Source organism: Spea bombifrons, chromosome 1, assembly GCF_027358695.1.
Source record: "Spea bombifrons isolate aSpeBom1 chromosome 1, aSpeBom1.2.pri, whole genome shotgun sequence".
Taxonomy (NCBI): domain Eukaryota; kingdom Metazoa; phylum Chordata; class Amphibia; order Anura; family Pelobatidae; genus Spea; species Spea bombifrons.
This window is the reverse complement of record NC_071087.1, coordinates 163462367-163484666: the sequence shown is the minus strand read 5'-3', so window position 1 is coordinate 163484666 and position 22300 is coordinate 163462367. Positions and strand designations below refer to the sequence as shown.

Here is a 22300-nt window from a genome sequence, read left to right as displayed (position 1 = left end):
GGCTGACGCAGGGAGAGAACAGGAAGCGGCTTACAACTTCCTTCTTGGGCTGGTGCAGGAGAGAACAGGAAGCGGCTTACAACTTCCTGCTCGGGCTGACGGAGGGAGAGAACAGGAAGCGGCTTAAAACTTCCTGCTTGGGCCGCAGGAGAGAACAGGAAGCGGCTTACAACTTCCTGCTAGGGCTGGCGCAGGAGAGAACAGGAAGCGGCTTACAACTTCCTGCTTGGGCTGACGCAGGGAGAGAACAGGAAGCGGCTTACAACTTCCTGCTGGTGCAGGAGAGAACAGGAAGTGGCTTACAACCTCAGTACGGAAAGAAGCCTGCTCAATAAAGACGGACATGATGGAGAGGACCCCAGAATCACTTTGCAGGGAGGGCCGCTGGGGATTGTGGGTAGTGGTAGTGGGAGGCTGATATGTCACCACATTTTACGGCATATTTGTGTGCAGTTTGCATGGCGGCCGCCGTCAGCCAATTGCGAGTGTGCTTGAATGAACATCAGAGAAATCGTTGATTTGAAAGAGCGCTTGGCAACAGAGCGTGTGCATGAAGTGTACTTAAGTCTGCTTCCTGCCTGCACTTCCTGCCTGCACTTCCTGCTTCCAGCAACGGTGGGGGAGGAGGAGAATCACAAAGAATGCGAACTGGAAAATGCAGAACTTTCTCTTCCTCTATAGATCTATATTTAAAAAAGGATGAAAAGATCGTCCAGGGCTTTTCCTCCCCGCTACGCTCGCTCATCCCTGCGCAGCCTGTTCCCGCTCAAGATTTCCGCTTCGCCTCTTTGACAATAAACTCTTCCCCATTGGCTGGGATGCAGTCAGACGCAGGTCTCGGGGGTCTGTTTCTTGTTTTTGCTGTCATGTTTTCGCCGGGAGGTCTCTCAATAAGCCTGGTGACAAACTATGGACCCCCTGCGGGATTCGCAGCCCCCGCTGACGAGCCGAGATTTCTGTCTCCGCGTCCCGACACCGGCGCTGTCACCCAGGAGCCGCCGCCGGCCTCTCGCCTATTGATCGTCTGGGGCAGACGCGCAGGCACAGATCGAAAGCGGTCCACGTGCAGCGAGTAGCCGCGTGGCACCGCGTGCGGCAGTGAACGGGTTACACGTCTGATCGCCCTTTCACCCCTCGCCGTCTCGCGGGGCCCCCGGGCTGTTTGCTCTCCTGTTGTTATTCCCGACAAGCAAGAAACAATTAGTGCAAAGCGTTAATGAAGAGATTATCCGATCGCCGAGCGCCCGCGTTCTAATCCCGCTTTATCCGCATCTCTGGGTTGGTTGGCTTTGTTGCCATAGCAGTGGAGAAAAAAACTCACATTTTCGTGAGGGGGGGGGTCCACCGTGAAGCTCCCCTGTCCTGAAGCATTTTTTGGTGAAATTAGTATTTTGGTCTCGTTCGGTCCCAGGAGATCCACGTCTTTCTTCTCCCTGATATGACTTTCTTATTAATGACGAGACACACGGTTGGTATTGATCGATGGCCTGTTCCACGCGGCTGCTTTATCACCAGGGCTATGAATAACCCCATTAAATAATTCATTAACCCCATTACCGCTGAACCGCCCTCCAACCCAGTACCTGCGTGGTGTGAGCGACTGGGTCATTAACCTCTTCCTGCCTGTCCCACATATTAATACCCCACTAGGCGTCCCCAGGTGTTTCCTTACAACAGTTGCCCCAGTGGGTATATGCGATGGTTCTGATACCGGCTCAGATTAACCTATACATTATACAGGGGCCGGTCACTGATTTATCTATACATTATACAGGGGGCCAGCTCGCTGATTTATCTATATATTATACAGGGGCCGGTCACTGATTTATCTATACATTATACAGGGGCCGGTCACTGATTTATCTATACATTATACAGGGGCCGGTCACTGATTTATCTATACATTATACAGGGGCCAGTCAGTGATTTATCTATACATTATACAGGGGCCGGTCACTGATTTATCTATACATTATACAGGGGGCCGGTCACTGATTTATCTATACATTATACAGGGGGCCGGTCACTGATTTATCTATACATTATACAGGGGGCCGGTCACTGATTTATCTATACATTATACAGGGGGCCGGTCACTGATTTATCTATACATTATACAGGGGGCCGGTCACTGATTTATCTATACATTATACAGGGGGCCGGTCACTGATTTATCTATACATTATACAGGGGCCGGTCACTGATTTATCCATACATTATACAGGGGGCCGCTCACTGATTTATCTATACATTATACAGGGGGCCGGTCACTGATTTATCTATACATTATACAGGGGCCGGTCACTGATTTATCTATACATTATACAGGGGCCGGTCACTGATTTATCTATACATTATACAGGGGCCGGTCACTGATTTATCTATACATTATACAGGGGCCGGTCACTGATTTATCTATACATTATACAGGGGACCGGTCACTGATTTATCTATACATTATACAGGGGGCCGGTCACTGATTTATCTATACATTATACAGGGGCCGGTCACTGATTTATCTATACATTATACAGGGGGCCACCGAGTCCTCGCCAACGCAGTCACTGCTGCTTTAGAGCGTTGCGGGTTGGGTTAGTAAAGTTATTTATGTAGAAGCCCCGTTTGGGGTATTTAGAGATGCGCGTTTTGTATGGTGCTGGAAGTGGGGGATGGACGGGGGGGAGAGCGATTCACTTATCCGTAACGCGTGCTTCTATCTCCGCAGAAATTCACATTCAGTACGAGAAGATGGGCTCAGACGCCGTGCTGCGCTGCAGGCCGGTGGATCTGAACGCGTGGGTCATGTGGACGGTCAACGGGACAGACATCGATAAATCGCATTTTAACGGATCCTCCCTGATCTTGCGGAACGTGGATTTATCTCACAGCGGCTTATACTCGTGCTTCGCGGGGCCTACCGGACGGCTCCTTCATCAGACCAGCCTGAAAGTGGGCCGTAAGTACCCAGCAGCCTTCTGCATATTGTGATTTTACATATGGTTTTATATATATATGGATCAGCCTCCCAGCAGAGGTGGTAGAGGGTAATACAGCGAGGGTATTAAACACGCATGGGATAGACATACGGCTCCTGAATCTAAGACGAGACCAACGACTGATTAAGGAGAAACGGGCGACTAGACGGGGGCCGGATGGGGCCGATCTGCTGGTAAGTAACACAGTGGGGTTTATTTACTAACTTACCCTGAGAAGAACAGGAATATTCCGTTGCTATGGTGACTGCACCAATTTTTCCACATTGCACTCCGCCTTTAATACATTGAAGCCCCTAATTCCCCCAGCTCTAGCGTCACAGGATGCCCCCAGCCACGTCTCTTCGGGGGGACGTGGAGGCGAGAGACGGGGGGGCGTAGAGGCGAGAGACGGGGGGCACATAGAGGCGAGAGAAAGGGGGCGTGGCCGGGGTTTGTAGGGGCCGCCGGGCCACGTGGCTTTACGGCGCCAAAAAGCAGGTTAACGCGAATCCGCCGCTCAGCGCGTTTCCTGCCGAAGCTGAGCTCTGCTTGTTTTGTTGCCTTAATAATTGATAACAAAGCAGGGTTTTTTGTTTTTTTTTTTTGCCTCTGTCACCATCCTTCTGCCCCGCGGTGACCCGGCAGGGGTGACATCAGCTGCTGAACCGCCATTATTTATGGGAGCACAAACATGATGTCATCAGCTGATGTCATCCGCGCGCTGAATCATCCCATCAGAGTGATTAAATATTCAGTATCGGCACAAACAGGCTGCCAACAGACAGACCGCCTGCATTAACCCTTCACACACACAGACACAAGTGCCCCCCAGCCCCCCCCCCCTGAGCGTTACCTGGAGAGCTCATAACCCAGTCTGTCCACGCTGCTGAGCCTATGGGTACGGCTATTTCTAACATTTATTGTTTAAAAAGGGTTAATGTGTTGCAGGAGACGTGGGTCTGCTTCAGGTATGGTAGTAAGTGGAACAGCCTCCCAGCAGAGGTGGTAGAGGGTAATACAGTGAGGGTATTAAACATGCATGGGATAGACATCCGGCTCCTGAATCTAAGACGAGACCAACGACTGATTAAGGTTTGAGTCGTTACAGCAGGAGAAACTGCGACTAGACGGGGGCCGGATGGGGCCGATCTATCTGTCTGCAGATTCTGGGGGAGACCTTTTTCCTCCCCGGATATCATTATGGATTTGCTCTGTATTGTGGAATTCGGTTGAGGTTATTCTTCATGTTTGTCGGTCTCGGCAGGGTTGCCGCTCGCTGGCGGTCCGGGCCGCGTCGAGATGGATTTCGTGTTCCGGCTCCTGACTCTCAGACTCCGTTATTAATAAACATTCGGTTTCGGTCTGAGATCCGGTGATTTATTTTAATTGAAATTGGGCCGGTAGAGACCTTTAATTTTGTGAGCTGCAGAAGCGGAACGTGGAGATCTGTTCATATCTCTGACGGTCGCTCCGGGGGCGCGGAGAGTTCCCAGACCCGGCACAGCCTTCCAGCAGAAGCTGCCTGTGCAAAACCAGGGTATATAAACAAAGCTTTATATTTCAGCGCGAGGACGGACATAATGAACAGCGCAGCCGGCGGCCCCCATAACGAACAGCGCAGCCGGCGGCCCCCATAATGAACAGCGCAGCCGGCAGCCCCCATAATGAACAGCGCAGCCGGCAGCCCCCATAATGAACAGCGCAGCCGGCAGGGTACAGTGCGGCCCAAATGGGGCTGATCTGCCGGCCGGTTCCCGGTTCCTAGGAGCCTAGATATGGATCCCAGGAGCTGATTTTTTTCCTCCCCGACATAAACTTATTCTGACAAATGGGCAGGACGGGCAGATGCGGCCAGCAGCTCTTATCTGCCGGCAGAGTCTGCGCATGTCGCCGTCTTTGGCTGATACTGCTGGTTGTTTGCGTTTGAATATTTATAACCCCCCCTTTCTGTTTTAGTGGCCCCCGCTGACAGCCGGGACTCACCGAGATAGACAGCCCCTCGCAGCCACATTCCTCGCGATAATCCCTCATCATCCTCCCGACCGCCTTAATCCCCTAAAACGAGTACCTGCGAGACCCTCGTCACGCGGGGAGATCCTGAAGGCACAGGAGAGGCCTCCGCAAAACCCTTTTATTACCTGTTAATCATCGAGGGGGGCGCCGGGCAGACCGGGCCCCGCATTCATTTCAAGCGGGACCGAAATATTTCATTAAAAGCCGATTATATGGAAAGCGTGTCTGTGAAGCCGGTCGCCGGCAGCGCATGGAGACGCCGTGACTGCGACCTTCAAACAAAACTAAATCTTTAACCCTTGCAGTGGCGCTGTGTTTACTGAAAGGGTTAATCCGTTCACTGATTGACAGCATATTAGAATGTAAGCTCTTGCACACAGGGTCTAGTAACGATGATAATTTGCAGATGGCTCTTTAACCCCATGAGTTCCGGAGTGACCCTCCGTGCCCCTGATACACTTCACACGGCCCCTCCTAGCGGTACATGTCTTTCTCGCGGTATGCGGCCCCCGGGCCAGGATTTGGCAGCTGCGTCCGTGACATGCCTGCCGGGGGCCGCAGGAGACTCATCAGACTGACGGGTTACCGACTGACACGGAAAGAAACAGCCCAAAAGTGACGTTTTTCAGAGGCTGCAGCACCGTGTAAGCAGATTGTGCAACCGCTTAGGGCCCCCAAAGACACGCGGGGCCCCACCACAAAATGGTGGATAGACCCTTGAAAAGTTGAATGCTTTTTACGCTGTCCTACAGTATAAATCCTTTCCTATCACTTATATGAGAACCAAGCCCTTCGTTTATTAAGCCTTGTTTCCATAGAAACAGCCCCTGACCTTTACTAGAGCGCTTTGTCGCGCATGTGTGCGATGATCTGCTCTTCGGCCCCAAGATTTCCAGAAATGAACCAACGGTAACCTGTGAGGTGGAGACGCTGCTCTCTGGTGGGATGAGATGCTGCTCTCTGGTGGGCGGAGGCGCTGCTCCCTGGTGGGCGGAGGCGCTGCTCCCTGGTGGGCGGAAGCGCTGAGGCGCTGCTCCCTTGTGGGGCGGAGGCGCTGCTCCCTGGTGGGCGGAGGCGCTGCTCCCTGGTGGGCGGAGGCGCTGCTCCCTGGTGAGCGGAGGCGCTGCTCCCTGGTGAGCGGAGGCGCTGCTCCTTGGTGGGCGGAGGCGCTGCTCCCTTTGGGGGCGGAGGCACTGCTCCCTGTGGGGAGGGCTCCCTGCTTTTGTGTGGGGTCTGACATTGGTGATGTTTGTGACTCTATAGGGTTGCCGAAGGTACCCCCTACATAATGTGACTCCTGGGAATCATTTTGTTATCGAAGAGTTAAACGGCCTCTTAACGGCTGGAATTTGATTTCCAAAAACCTGTTGAATATTGAAGGATGTTTGGAAAGACACAGAGGAGGAATAATCCTGGTGCCCCCCCCCAACACTCCGGATTATACTGGGAGAGGCATTCCTAACATTCTTCTCCTCCGCATCCCTGCGATTCAGGCACCGCCTGCCCCCCCCCCATATATACATGGATAATAATCTATATATCACACAGCAATTCGTTTCCATCCTGCGTGTTTCGGGGTCTGTCCAGGGAGAAGTGTTCAGCCGTCAAACCCCCGCCAACCGCAGCCGCGGGACCCCATTCTGTGCTGATTCACACGCCGGTCACCCCGCGGGAAATTTCGTTGTTCTATCCAGTGAGTTTACAAAATTCAGCGTTTCATTCATCATTTCATTCATCAGCGTTCATTCTGTGAAATGTTTCAAAGCGCAAAGTCTGTGATTCCCAAACGTAGCTTCGCTGGATGCAGAACATTTCATTTATACATGTTACAGGAGCGCTCTATACAGTAATATAACCCCCGGCACTGTATACAGTAATATAACCCCCAGCGCTGTATACAGTAATATAACCCCCCAGCGCTGTATACAGTAATATAACCCCCAGCGCTGTATACAGTAATATAACCCCCAGCGCTGTATACAGTAATATAACCCCCAGCGCTGTATACAGTAATATAACCCCCCAGCGCTGTATACAGTAATATAACCCCCAGCGCTGTATACAGTAATATAACCCCAGCGCTGTATACAGTAATATAACCCCCCAGCGCTGTATACAGTAATATAACCCCCAGCGCTGTATACAGTAATATAACCCCCAGCGCTGTATACAGTAATATAACCCCCCAGCGGTGTATACAGTAATATAACCCCCAGCGCTGTATACAGTAATATAACCCCCAGCGCTGTATACAGTAATATAACCCCCAGTGCTGTATACAGTAATATAACCCCCAGCGCTGTATACAGTAATAACCCCCCAGCACTGTATACAGTAATATAACCCCCAGCGCTGTATACAGTAATATAACCCCCCAGCGCTGTATACAGTAATATAACCCCCCAGCTCTGTATACAGTAATATAACCCCCAGCGCAGTATACAGTAATATAACCCCCCAGCGCTGTATACAGTAATATAACCCCCAGCACTGTATACAGTAATATAACCCCCAGCGCAGTATACAGTAATATAACCCCCCAGCGCTGTATACAGTAATATAACCCCCAGCACTGTATACAGTAATATAACCCCCAGCGCTGTATACAGTAATATAACCCCCCAGCGCTGTATACAGTAATATAACCCCCAGCGCTGTATACAGTAATATAACCCCCCAGCGCTGTATACAGTAATATAACCCCCAGCGCTGTATACAGTAATATAACCCCCGGCCCTGTATACAGTAATATAACCCCCAGCGCTGTATACAGTAATATAACCCCCCCAGCGCTGTATACAGTAATATAACCCCCAGCGCTGTATACAGTAATATAACCCCCAGCGCTGTATACAGTAATATAACCCCCAGCACTGTATACAGTAATATAACCCCCAGCGCAGTATACAGTAATATAACCCCAGCGCTGTATACAGTAATATAACCCCCAGCACTGTATACAGTAATATAACCCCCAGCGCTGTATACAGTAATATAACCCCCAGCGCTGTATACAGTAATATAACCCCCCAGCGCTGTATACAGTAATATAACCCCCAGCGCTGTATACAGTAATATAACCCCCAGCGCTGTATACAGTAATATAACCCCCAGCACTGTATACAGTAATATAACCCCCAGCGCTGTATACAGTAATATAACCCCCAGCGCTGTATACAGTAATATAACCCCCAGCGCTGTAAACAGTAATATAACCCCCCAGCGCTGTATACAGTAATATAACCCCCCAGCGCTGTATACAGTAATATAACCCCCAGCGCTGTATACAGTAATATAACCCCCAGCGCTGTATACAGTAATATAACCCCCAGCGCTGTATACAGTAATATAACCCCCAGCACTGTATACAGTAATATAACCCCCCAGCACTGTATACAGTAATATAACTCCCCAGCGCTGTATACAGTAATATAACCCCCAGAGATGTATACAGTAATATAACCCCCAGCGCTGTATACAGTAATATAACCCCCAGCGCTGTATACAGTAATATAACCCCCCAGCGCTGTATACAGTAATATAACCCCCAGCGCTGTATACAGTAATATAACCCCCCCAGCACTGTATACAGCAATATAACCTCCCAGCACTGTATACAGTAATATAACCCCCAGCGCTGTATACAGTAATATAACCCCCCAGCGCTGTATACAGTAATATAACCCCCCAGCACTGTATACAGTAATATAACCCCCAGCGCTGTATACAGTAATATAACCCCCAGCGCTGTATACAGTAATATAACCCCCCAGCACTGTATACAGTAATATAACCCCCAGCGCTGTATACAGTAATATAACCCCCAGCGCTGTATACAGTAATATAACCCCCAGCGCTGTATACAGTAATATAACCCCCAGCGCTGTATACAGTAATATAACCCCCCAGTGCTGTATACAGTAATAACCCCCAGCGCTGTATACAGTAATATAACCCCCAGCAACATATACAGTAATATACCCCCAGCGCTGTATACAGTAATATAACCCCCAGCGCTGTATAAAATAATATAACCCCCAGCGCTGTATACAGTAATATAACCCCCAGCGCTGTATACAGTAATATAACCCCCCAGCACTGTATACAGTAATATAACCCCCAGCGCTGTATACAGTAATATAACCGCACTGAGCTGATGCTTTATGGCGATGCTAATGAAGTCCGTCCCGCAGACCGTGGGAAGGGCCGTCTTGTTTAAAGTGGCAGAAATGGTGACGTTTGTGTTCAGCTTGTATTATTTAAGCTCTCATACGTTGGCTTTAAGAGGCGAATGAGCTGCCCGGATAATGTGGCTGTAAGCTGATTGGCCGGTGAGTTACCCCACACGCCGTACCCGCCGGCGGCACGGGGCGCGTTAAAACGTTACAAACCGGAAACATGACAGTAATTCCCCAGAAGGCGGCGTTTACATGGAACAGGTGAGCGGAGGTGATCGGGCTTTAATTAAACATCTGGGCTTTTTGGCAGGTTTCCTGGATCGTTTAATTGCTTTTGTGCTCTCAAAGCCCTTACTAAGTCCTCCCCAATCCTGCGGCTTAGAGCTCGCCTTCTAACTCATTAGCTTTTACAATTCACGGCAAATTTGGTGTTTTGTGTGATAAATGAGCCCTGCGGAGGGGTGAGCGGAAACCTCTTGGGGTACAACGGAAGTTATTTGGGGTGCAGGGATCGGGGTTTCACATCGCATGCGGGGAGCTGCAGTCCGGTAAGCCTGACCTGTTCATGGAATGCTGCGGTTTGTGCCCAACGACGGGTGTGTAACGGGGGCTACGATCCCCCTGCGGGGCCCTCAAACAGGATCGTATATTATTATTATTTTTACTATTATTTTTATTATTATTATAATTATCATTATTATCGATGGGTCTTTGAGAGGAAAGGATTAACCCCTTCTTATATTTCGTGGGGTTGAGCAGCATTTTATTCCGGTCGGCCCCCGGCCCCTGAGCGCTCCGTCTCCCGGTGAAGTTTATTCCGCTCTCCCTGGGATTTAATTCACGTTAATAGCCAATAAAAGCAGTGAAGGGAAAGGGCCGAGCGGCCGGTTCCCTCTCATTTAACGTTATTAAAGTGTTGTTAACAGGGCGTTTTAATGAGACTGCGGCCTACGGCTGGAAGGAGACGGCGCTAATGGAGAGAAACGGCAGCGCTGCGGAATATGCAGGCGATATATATATATATAATGATATGTAATGGAGAGAAACGGCAGCGCTGCGGAATATGCAGGCGATATATATCTATATAATGATATGTAATGGAGAGAAACGCCAGCGCTGCAGAATATGCTGGCGATATATATATATATATCTATCTATATAATGATATGTAATGGAGAGAAACGGCAGCGCTGCGGAATATGCTGGCGATATATATATATCTATATAATGATATGTAATGGAGAGAAACGCCAGCGCTGCGGAATATGCTGGCGATATATATCTATATAATGATATGTAATGGAGAGAAACGGCAGCGCTGCGGAATATGCAGGCGATATATATATATCTATATAATGATATGTAATGGAGAGAAACGCCAGCGCTGCGGAATATGCTGGCGATATATATATATCTATCTATATAATGATATGTAATGGAGAGAAACGGCAGCGCTGCGGAATATGCTGGCGATATATATATATCTATATAATGATATGTAATGGAGAGAAACGGCAGCGCTGCGGAATATGCTGGCGATATATATATATATATATATATATATATATATATATATATATATATAGAATGGAATGAAACGTCACTTGTCCTCTGATGAGTTTCAGACGCTTCCAGGGGGCGGCCATCTTTCTCCGTTATCGAGTCAGAGTTAGATCGGGTCATCGATTGTAACGTGTGATGTCACTTCGATCCTTTCCATATGATGCCCTGCTTGTGCCACACATGGCACCCGTGGAGCGGGTGACGTGCTGTGGAGCGGGTGCCGTGGAGCGGGTGTTGTAGAAGGATAATGGGAATTATCGCTACCGTCCGCATCGTCTCCTGAGGCCCCCCGTTAAAAGTCTTTCCCCGGCGTGGCTTTTTACGGGTGGAGAAACGGTCGGTCGTCGCCCCGCTCGCTCTTTTTCGTTGTCCGCGCGTTTAGAACCGCGTGAGCCGTTACTCCGTGTCGGGCGCCGGCTGGTGTCTCTCAACTACATTCCCCAGCCAGAGACCGCCTGAGCGTGGTGGGAGTCGCCACACATGGTTCCTCTAACGTGGTGCATTTCCACCTCTGGCACCCTGGAACCTGGACTCCTTAATAAATAATGTGAATAATATTCCCCGCCCATTGCAGATCCAGTCCTGTTGTCGTAAATTAATGAACGTTGCATATAGTATCGATAAACCGTGTCCAGGTTATCCGAATCGCCTGCGGCCCCTGGGGCCGGGGGCCCTTTGCTTTTCTTAGGTTGGATTTTTTTTTTATCATCAATAGTTTACCAATTTTTAATTTATTTTCATGTCTCATTGAACCACCTCCACTGAAGGGCTGCTCCATATACGAACTACCCCATCCCTTCCCTGCAGTGCACCCCAGATCACCCCCCGGCGTTGCTGCAGCTTCTTGGCTCATCCATACGCAGCTCCGGGATAAATGGAAAGATCTCTCGCTGGGTCTCCGCGGGACTCCCTGCCCGGCTCTAAACTGTGTACAGAGAGAGCGGGGAGCCCAGCGTGCCCCCCCGGCCCCCCGCGGCGGGGCGAGTTCTTCCATCGTCTGCGCAGACAGCCACACAGCAAGGGGGAGGCAGGCAATTAGCGGCCTGCAAGCAAACAGCCGCCCGCCGGGCAATTTATCATCGTGTCGGGAGGCGAGATCGCTGGACCTGACTCTCAATAAGCCTCCTGGAGACCCCCCCCCCCCGGAAACCTCTCTGCCCTCTCCGGACTCTCCAAATAGAAGGTAATAATTATCACCCCTGAGCACTGAATACCGCAGGCTGACCCCCCCAGACCACCTCGCCTGGGGTACCAGCATAAAGAAATGCCCCAGCGCAGCCACGTGTAAGGGCGCAGCAGAGATCACCGTGGAGGCGGGTTGTTCCGCGTGACATCAGACCCCTGTGCAGCAGACGGGGGTCCAGTGTAACCAGCGTCAGCAGAGGTGGTAGAGAGTAAAACAGTGATAGTATTAGACATACGGCTCTTGAATCTAAGACGAGACCAACGACTGATTAAGGTTTAAAGCAGGAGAAACGGGCGACTAGATGGGGGCCGGATGGGGCCGGCGGGTTCTGGGTAGAGTACAGAGACGCTGGGCGATTGTCGGCTCGGCGCGTACGGGGAGAGATAATCTGTTGCAGATCCCCTGTGGCCCTCGCCAATAAACATGCGCAGCCACATCCTCCGGTTACTCACTTAATTTGCATATGCAAATCCCAGAACTCCTGGCAGCGCATGACCTCCACTTAACCCTTTGATGTGCGCGTGTGTTTATTTCTGTTGCCGTGCGTCCCGCGTATGACAGAGCCCCTGTGATCCGTGTTTATTTCTTCTCCGTAATCTGTTTTTTTCTCCCACGTTTACAGTAAATAGAGAAATAAACGGCTTTGTTATTCCGCCCCGATCGCCGCGGGCTCCGGATAACGCCGCTCTAATCGGGGGGGATTTACTGCTTTCTGTAACATTTCCATTCACAAGATTCTGTGTCAAGAGAGAATCTGTAGACGCGTATCCAGCGCGAGTCGGGGCACACGGCCCCCCGGACACCCACATAAAGGGATTTTCCCTTCGCTTTTTCCCCCTGGGTGGGGGGGCCATCAGATCGCCTTCAAAACTCTGCAGAGATATTTCTGTTCTCACCGGACGCGGAATATTAACGCCTCGATTCTATCAGCACAGCATGCACGGACGCCTGCCTATTACACCAACAGGGGCTTCGATGACATCATATCCTAAACACAGACGTTTATATGAAGTCATCCCCCCCTTATAACGGTTTCCACGAGATTCATCCAGTAGAGCGTCTGTGAGGTCCGGCGCTGATGTTGGGCGAGACGCCCGGCTCGCGATCTCTATTCCGGTTTATCCCGAAGGCGTGCAATGGGGTTGAGGTCGGGGTTCTGTGCGGCCGCTCAAATTCTTCCTCCCCAAACTCGTCCGGCCGTGTACAGAACCGTCCCCTCAGAGCTGGAAGCCGAGCATCATCCCCTCCAGCGCAGCGTACAGACCCCCGAGTCCCACAGAAACTCCCCAGAAACGACTTCGTGTGAGAAGGGGCCACCAATCCCTGTTCAGAGTGGGACCCCGAAGAAGAAGCGCAAACCTGATGCCCCCCTGTGGATATGGATAGACGCCGCGCATTTTCAACGATTAATATTTCTTTATGACGGGTGACGTGCCATGGAACGGGTGCCGTGGAGTGGGTGACGTGCTGTGGAGTGGGTGCTGTGGAGAGGGTGCTGTGGAGTAGGTGACGTGCCGTGGAGTGGGTGACGTGCCGTGGAGCGGGTGACGTGCCGTGGAGCGGGTGACGTGCCGTGGAGCGGGTGATGCGCCGTGGAGCGGGTGCCGTGGAGTGGGTGACGTGCTGTGGAGTGGGTGCCGTGGAGTGGGTGACGTGCCGTGGAGTGGGTGATGTGCCGTGGAGCGGGTGCCGTGCCGTGGAGCGGGTGCCGTGCCGTGGAGCGGGTGCCGTGCCGTGGAGCGGGTGATGCGCCGTGGAGCGGGTGACGTGCTGTGGAGTGGGTGACGTGGAGTGGGTGATGTGCTGTGGAGCGGGTGACGTGGAGTGGGTGATGTGCTGTGGAGCGGGTGCCGTGGAGCGGGTGTTGTAGAAGGATAATGGGAATTATCGCTACCGTCCGCATCGTCTCCTGAGGCCCCCCGTTAAAAGTCTTTTCCCGGCGTGGCTTTTTACGGGTGGAGAAACGGTCGGTCGTCGCCCCGCTCGCTCTTTTTCGTTGTCCGCGCGTTTAGAACCGCGTGAGCCGTTACTCCGTGTCGGGCGCCGGCTGGTGTCTCTCAACTACATTCCCCAGCCAGAGACCGCCTGAGCGTGGTGGGAGTCGCAGTGCGCAGGACAGGGACCGGATGAGAGCTTTAAAACATTTCCTATTGGGGCTCAAGGGGCTCATCCTGCATCGGTCCAAGGATTCCTCGTGGCACAGAAGGGTTTAAGCCATAGGTTTAGGAGATGATGTAGCCGTCGGGCCGCGCGTTCCATCCGCTCCCCAGCCGCTTAACGGAAAGACGCGATCAACGGCTCCCCGCGCTGCATCGGACGGGCCGGGGGGCCGGGGTCACCCACCGCGCTTTGATGTACGAGGACTCTTATACCGCGTGACATACATCCAATGTGTCCGCCTACCGCGGGAAGCCGGCCCGTATGGCCGCCAGGAAGCTTCCGTGTCGTGAGGTCGTGTGAGTGGTGGAACCTGTATGGTGAATGCCAGAGGGGCAAAATCCATCCTAAAGTTTATAATGACATCATAGAACATATAAAACAGCCTCGTAAGCCTGCGGCCGCGCAGGTAAATGGTGCCCGCGCGGGGTAACTCGGCGGCGCCCGTACAGCCGTTCTCCCTCGCGCGGCTCGCCCCGTCCCGAGGAGTCTGTCGGTAACGCGAAGATTTACTCCGGACTCGAGAATCTGTTATCGATTTAAAGCGACTCGCTCTCCACATCTGCGCCTCTGAAGTCCCGAAGATGAGTGATTTGCGGCTACACGAGCCCGAGGTGTCTGTCATCACGCGGCGCTCCGTCCGGCGGGGGCCGCACTCATCTCCGGAATGTGTCCATGCGCGATTCAGACATCTGCTCGGTGCAAAGGGCGGCCTGGAAATAACATGGAGTGACGGAGATGGATAATAGCCAGCTGCCCGGGTGAGTGCAGAGAAAGCCCACCGCGGGGCAGATAAAGCGGCTCGTCGCGTCCCGAGTCTGCGTGTAACTCACGTGTTACTAGTGAGCAGCGTGAGCAGCCGTTGGCACGACTGGAGTACGCTGCGCATGACTACCTGCCCCTGGTGTGCTGCTCCTCCGCTTTAATGGAAGCTGATTGGTTCAGGAGGCGTGAAGGGACCGACTTCTTAGACATACAGAATTTGTCAGCAGACCGGCCCTGTTCGGCCACCGTCTAGTCTCCCCATTTCTCCTGCTGTCACGACTCAAACCTTAATCAGTCATGTTTAATACCCTCACTGTATTAGCCTCTACCACTTCTGCTGGGAGGCTGTCCACTTATCTACCACCTATACTATGTATGTTTACATGCCCCCCACTGTATTACCCTCTACCCCCTCTGCTGGGAGGCTGTTATTCCGCTCTTCCCCCGGACACAGTGCTGTTAAGGTACAGGGATTGCTACTTTGTAATGAAAATATTCATAAAATGTTACACGTGGCAGAAAGATGTAACGCATCGAAAACTGTCTCCCTCAGCAATAGCTGCCATCATCCCTGGATATCTTCAGATCTGGTTGTCGCAGCTTAAACGGATCCATAATAGCAGTCGGCATCTCAAGTGCCGCGTCCAATGCCACGAAGGGTTAAGGGCCCCGGCGTGGGGCTCGTAGCGTATTGTCTGTCGGGGTTAGCGTGATGCGAAACGTGTCTGCAGCAGAGGTGGTAGGGGGTAATACAGCAAGGGTATTAAACATGCATTACAGCAGGAGAATTGGGGGCCGGATGGGGCCGGCGGGTTCTGGGTTTCTCTTTGCATCGGCTCCGGTTTCTTTGAACAATAATCCTTTGTGTGAATGTTTAACGTCTCCGCGGTGCGTTCTGAGCCGCTTCTGCCTTCAGGAAACATCGGCCTCATCTCCTCACCAAAGCATTAAATAAAAGCAATTGTTACTTAATGTGTAGCAGATGGATTCGGGGGTATCGGAATACCCCGTGGAATACCCCGTGGACTGGCAGCCAGGTGCCGGGGACTGCAGACAGAATCACCGCCTTGCCGTGGATTTCGTTGAAACGTCTCATTAGCTTAAGGGCCGCAATCACTTTGGCCGATCCCGGCGCGTCGAGGCCCGGCGAAAAAGCGTGACGGCGGCGGCTGCCCGGGGCGACTAATTAATGAATTCCGCTGGAATACAATGCTTCATATTTTACTTTATTATCAGGCAAAACTGGCGCATTTTTATACACGATCAGAGATAAAGAGCGTCTTTGCGTAACGCCGCCGTGTGTGGGGGTCCCTCGCGGTGACGAGACCCCCCACGCTCGTTCCGTAACATCGCCTCCCGACATATGGCAGCCGCCATCCCACACGCTCCGCTCGCAGCGGCCCCTCGGCTGGGATGCCCTTCCGCCGTCTGCCTTACTGAGATAAAGAGCATCCATCGCTTGGCGTGACTGCCAAGTAACCCAGCAGCCGGCAGCTTTACCCCTGGCGGGGGCACAGACAGGCACCATTAACCCTCTCAGCCTCAGGTCCGGGTCAGTGGTACCACGAGAGCGCTGCACAGCCAACTGGGTCAATAACATGTAATTTAGTCATTAATACTAATAATAAGGCCCCCCCCCCGTGGCACGCGTGGCCCTTTAAGGCTGCCGTAAAATCCCAGCATATGGAAGACATTTGGCGTACATGAAATTACCCCGGGACAGCGAGACCGTTCCGCGTCTCACTTAGTAATATCTGCGAATCCTTCTTAGCGAGGCGAGTCAGAGCGCTTCAAGCCCCAGAGAAAATTACTCAAGGAGACTTCACCCTCTCCATTATTTATAAGGATCAAGAAAGCTTCGGAGGAAGATAATGCTCGTCCATTAGTGGCGGCGAGGAGAGAGAAGGATGTTTGGGGGTAGAATGACCTGCTTACAGCGTGTCTGGCTATATATGTGCATATGTATATATATATATATAGTGCGTGTATTTCTGGATGGGTTATGTTGAGGGGACTCGTGTGGCTGCGTTGGATTCCCCGTGTTCGGGGTCTCTTGTGTTCTGTGTTGCCCTTCTTGAACATGAAGAACCGGCTCGGTAGGGTTTATAAAATGTAAATCTCTTGTTGATCTCCAGCAGAGCCCTCTGTTGCTGCCGTGACCGTTAGAAAGCAGGGAGAAAGCGTCTCTTGTCCTCCATCCTGGGTAACCCCCCAAGGAACGTCCTTCTGCAGCCTGACTTCCAGGGCCGCGTGTGTAGAAAGCCGCGTCGGCCCCTGGGTGTCGGGCTGACAGCTGATTCCCTGCCCTGGTTAGCGGTCCGTGATGTGTTGGCAGAGACAGCGAATAATGAAGAGGATTTGTGGGAAGAGCAGGGCCTGGCGATTATCACCTGCTGATCTGGTAACACGTTTCACCGAGGGATACACTTTCACTAAGCTCCCCCCGACTCCTCTTAGCTGGAGTTTAACAGGAATTCCATTATCTCGAAATAAAGTGCCGCTAATCCTTCGCTGGGAGATTAAAATCATTAACTTCCCTCGTAATCACCTTCCAAACAAAGGAATTAACGAAGGAAACGTGACGTTGGAGCAAAGGATTAGTCGGCCCGAGGTGAGGTGATGCTATTTGTCATCTATACACTCGCTCTTTAGTGAACCTCCGCGATCTTAAAACACGGGGCAAACCCCCCAATACTTTTAAATAAAAAGTATACAGGTGACGGCACTCTCCGCGCAGGAAATCAGGCGAAAACAGCAAGACGTCATCCGTTCAGACCCGGAAAAAATAATTTTCACCGAAAACATCAAAAAATTATCTTTACAGCAAAAGCAGTAATCCACTCCCCACAGAGACTGCACGATCAGATCCAATAGATGCCTTTTGTAACGGATCGTCCTGTGCCCCAGACTGGACACATCCGCCCGTCAGCTCCTTCCCTCTCCCAGTAAGCGGACACGCTGTGGCTGTCCGAAGAAAGCAGTCACAGACCAGCACTTACCTCAATCATGAGACAGAACTTCATGCTTTGAGGTTAAAAACAGAACTCCCTTTATTACAAACACACAGAACTTATATACAATCTCCATTCACTGTGCACCGAACCCAACCCCCAATCCTATCAGCCACATCCCATCACAAATCCCATCAGCCACATCCCCTCACAAATCCCATCAGTATACAGGGGATGTATCAGGTGAGGGGATTAAGGGATACAATGGGTTTCTCCCACCTGTGTTATCCCCCCTGTAGTGCGGGTGCCGTCTGGGCAGACAGGGCTGTGCTGGATGATTAAGAGCCCCAGCCAGATTATAGGATCGTCTCTTTGAAGGCTGGGGCTGAATCCACATTCAAACCGGGTACACATAAATATAATAATAATAATAACAGTGAAGATCAGACAGGGTTCGTCACATTACTCCCCTCTTGTGCAAACGTCCGGCAGACACAGCCAGATCCCTAACGGATCGGCTTGGGGATGACCGGGCCTCTACTGTCTCTAGTCCTGCGGGGTAGGGAGAGCGGGCGTGCGGCCTCTGGGGCACCCTGGCAGCCCCATGTCAGTCATCCAGGCTCCTAGGCCTGGCCCGTAGTCAAAGGGTAAGAGGCCAGCCCAGAAGCCTCTCCAGTGGGCAGCCCTCTTTAGTCTCCTCTGCAGGCATGGAAGACCTTTCTCCAGGGCTTCCTTTCCCCTCTGGGCCCTCAGCCCAGACTCGGCTCCCTCCCAACCTGATGGAATCCTCCCATGGTTACCCTGACTACGGGCTTGTCCCGAGACAGCTCCACATTCCCCCACCCAAACAACAAGAGCCCACTCCAAAGCAGCAGCAGTTTCACTTACCCCTACCTGGCTCTCCGAGCTGGGGCTCGTTTTGCCCACTAGACCATGCCGCTGGGGAGGAATGCCGGTTGCCCTTCCTCCCATAATTGGTGACAGCCGCTGGGGAGGGTCGCCGCCTGCGCCCCCTCCCGGATGCTCGTGCTGGGGAGAGCCAGATAATGGGGGTGTAAGCAGTGCAGGACAGAGGTCAGCGACTCTCTGCCCGGTTGCCAGTGCTTCTCCTTGTGCAGGGAACGGTGCTGGGCAGAGAACAGCGTCACTCTGCCTTGTGGCCAGCTCTTCCGCTGGTGGTTCCCTGCTAGCAGGTGGGGACCCTTCGCTGTGGGGCGGGCAGAGGCCAGCAGCACTCTGCCCCGTGGCCGGCTCTTCTGCCGGTCTGGCATTTTGCGGTGCTGGGCAGAGGATCGCGTCGCACTGCCCTGGTGGGTCCCTGCTAGCAGGCAGGGACCTTTCACTGTGGGGCGGGCAGAGACCAGCGGCACTCTGCCCCGCTGCCGGCGCTTCAGCCGGAGTAGGAGGGGCGCATGGTGCTGGGCAGAGAACAGCGTCCCTCTGCCCTGTTGTCTGCGCTTCTGCCGCCTCTAGTGGAAACCCATAGACCGCTGCCTCAAATTCCGGCGACTGCACGCGGTCCATAATCGCCCGGAAGACTTCCTCCCAAAAGTGATTGCCCACTTTCACCTCTTCGGGCTCTGGCTGCAATGCCAGGGGCAGAGTGGCTGAACCTTCAAGTCCGGAGGCTTGCCCATTACAGTGAGCGGCCTCCGGAGCTCGCTCTGTGACATCTGTCGGCTCACACTGCAGGGCGTAGCTCCCCTCGAACAGCGCCAAGTATTCTGCCTCGAGGCACCATTCTCTGTCTACTAGTCTCTCAAGGTCTTGGCTGAGTTCACTTGTTGCAGTGGGCGGCAGGGCTCTCCGGCGCTTGTCACTAATGTCACACCATCGGTCCATGTTGCCATTGCCAAAGACACCCCTTTCCTCGAATGCCTCCCACAACAGGCCAGGCCCGCCAACATCCATCCCTTCCGGAGAATGGGGCTTTCTGGATTTTCGCTGCGGGCCTCGGGCTTCCCAGTATATGGCTCGGTACTCCTCTTCGAGCCCAATCTCCTGTCGGACCAGCCTCTCTAGCTCTGCAACCTCACCTGGAGATGCAGGTCCCCCGAACAAGTAGAGCCTCCTGTAACGGAGCTGGCTAGTCCGACCGACTACCTCCGCTGTCTTGTGCTCCCTTAGCCTGGGACAACACACTTTCCCCGGTTCCCCAGTCACTAGCCGAGACTCAGTGTAGGGTAAAACCAAACGAAGACTGATTTATTTCTCACACACAGAGCTGGATATATCCAGAAAACACACATTTACATAAAACAAGATATTGGGACACAAACAACCCCCTTAATCTGCCTCCCAGAGACAACAGGGGCAGTAACGGGATTAACAATACAATAGGTGGGGGAGACTGATTTATACATTAGACTAAAACAATGGTGGTCACTCCCTGGTGGCAGACCCTGGCTGTCTGCTGGAGATAATCCCCTCAGCCAGTGATGAGAAGATACTGCTGGGGGTAGCCACAGAAGTCTCTACAAACCCAGGGCCCATAGTCAATAGGGAGGAGGCTGGCAGTCAGGCTTCTCCAGTGGCCCCAGTGATGGAGGCTTCCGTCACAATTCTTCCCCCTTTGAATTGGACTGACATAGGATGAGACCCCAAACGGGTTGACTCCGTAGTCAGTCAGTTTATTTGGCCCATTAATGCCCTCCCAAAATTGGTACTCCTGCTGCTTCTGGGGAGATGGGCCGGCTGCGCCATCTCCTGGGTACCGCTGGGGAGTGATGCCTCCTGCATCCCCTCCCTGGTGCTCCTGCTGCCATTGAGGAGGGAGTTCAGGTTGATCCGGTCCTGGAATTAGGTTCTGCCGCTGGGGAGATGGATCGGCTGTTCCACCTCCCTGCTTCAGCTGGGGATGCGGGTCGGCTGCTGGATCTCCCTGAATTCCTGCAGCTTTGGTAGATGCTGGGCAGAGGCCAGCGATGCTCTGCCCGGTTGCCAGCACTTCAGCTGGGGTTAGGGCATCTTGTGGGTCGGCCTGCCGCTGGGGAGGGAGGACCGGTTCCTCCGCTCCCGGACATGTGAGCTGCCGCTGGGGAGATGGGCCGGGTGCCGCATCTCCCTGGATCCCTGTAGCCACTGAAGGTGTGGGGCAGAAGCCAGCAGCGCTCTGCCCTGTTGCTAGCTCTTCAGCTGGGTGGGTGCTAGTGGAGACCGCAGTCCCATCCACTACACCCAGAAAACTTTCTTCCTTTCCCTGGGAAGGAAAGCCAATTGCAAGCCCTCCCGGACCAACATCTTCAGATGTTACATCAGTTAGATCCACAATCTCTGGATCCGGTTGTGGAGCACAGTCGCACAGCTCCAGTATCGGATCTGGATTAGCTGCCCAGTATCCCTCTGACTCAGGGGTGGAGACCGCAGTCCCATCCACCCCGCCTGGGTCAACATCCTCAGCTGACCACTCAATCACATCCACAAAATCCACACAATCCCTGGACACTGGGGCATTCTGTTGAACGCGTTCGAACAGTTTTTTATATGCCTTCTCCAGTTCCCACTCCTGTGTAATTAAAAAGTCTAAATCACCTTTAAGTCCTAGTGCATCTGGGAGGTCCCACTCCCTGAAATCCCGGATGTCCTCGATCCGCCACTCCGCTGTACTGCCGAAGTCCGGATCCTCCTGAAGACTATCCCATAATAATCCAGGGCCACCGCAGTCATAGTCCTCTGGAGAACAATCTTTCGCAGTTCCCCAATATGCTTGTTCTGTATACCACTGCAGAGCCCTATAGTGATCTTCCAGCTCTACCTCCTGCTGGACCAGCTTGTCCAATTCGGATACCCATTGCTCCTGGGGTTGCTGTCCCAGGAATGACATCCGTAGTTCCCGCTGGTCTCTAATCTTTTGTTCGGAGCTTGGAAGACACTGACCCCGGCGTATAACAGCCCTCTGCCAAACTGACCGTCGAACCACTTGCCTCAGGTTCTGGTGTTGTTCTGTAGGCAGAGCAGTGGTGTAGCAGGAGAGGATGACCCGCAGCAGCCCCTGGAATTCTGATACCACATCCATGTCCTCGTCAAGGCGACCGAAGTCTGCCGTCCTGTCGGTCAATCCCGGTAGAAAGTAAGTGTCCCTCAGACTAAGAAGAAATCCCGCCGCTTGCCACCAATGTAACGGAGCTGGCTAGTCCGACCGACTACCTCCGCTGTCTTGTGCTCCCTTAGCCTGGGACAACACACTTTCCCCGGTTCCCCAGTCACTAGCCGAGACTCAGTGTAGGGTAAAACCAAACGAAGACTGATTTATTTCTCACACACAGAGCTGGATATATCCAGAAAACACACATTTACATAAAACAAGATATTGGGACACAAACAACCCCCTTAATCTGCCTCCCAGAGACAACAGGGGCAGTAACGGGATTAACAATACAATAGGTGGGGGAGACTGATTTATACATTAGACTAAAACAATGGTGGTCACTCCCTGGTGGCAGACCCTGGCTGTCTGCTGGAGATAATCCCCTCAGCCAGTGATGAGAAGATACTGCTGGGGGTAGCCACAGA

The 22300-nt window shown here is 52.6% G+C and overlaps 1 protein-coding gene across 2 annotated transcripts in view; it reads left to right on the top strand.

The window, feature by feature from the left end:
* CNTFR (ciliary neurotrophic factor receptor) overlaps positions 1-22300 on the top strand; it is an 89622-nt gene that overhangs the window by 37687 nt on the left and 29635 nt on the right. For both annotated transcript variants that reach the window (XM_053448717.1, XM_053448708.1), the window contains exon 4: positions 2726-2956. In XM_053448717.1, the coding sequence (XP_053304692.1) occupies positions 2726-2956 (231 nt within the window). The remainder of the gene's footprint in view (positions 1-2725; positions 2957-22300) is intronic.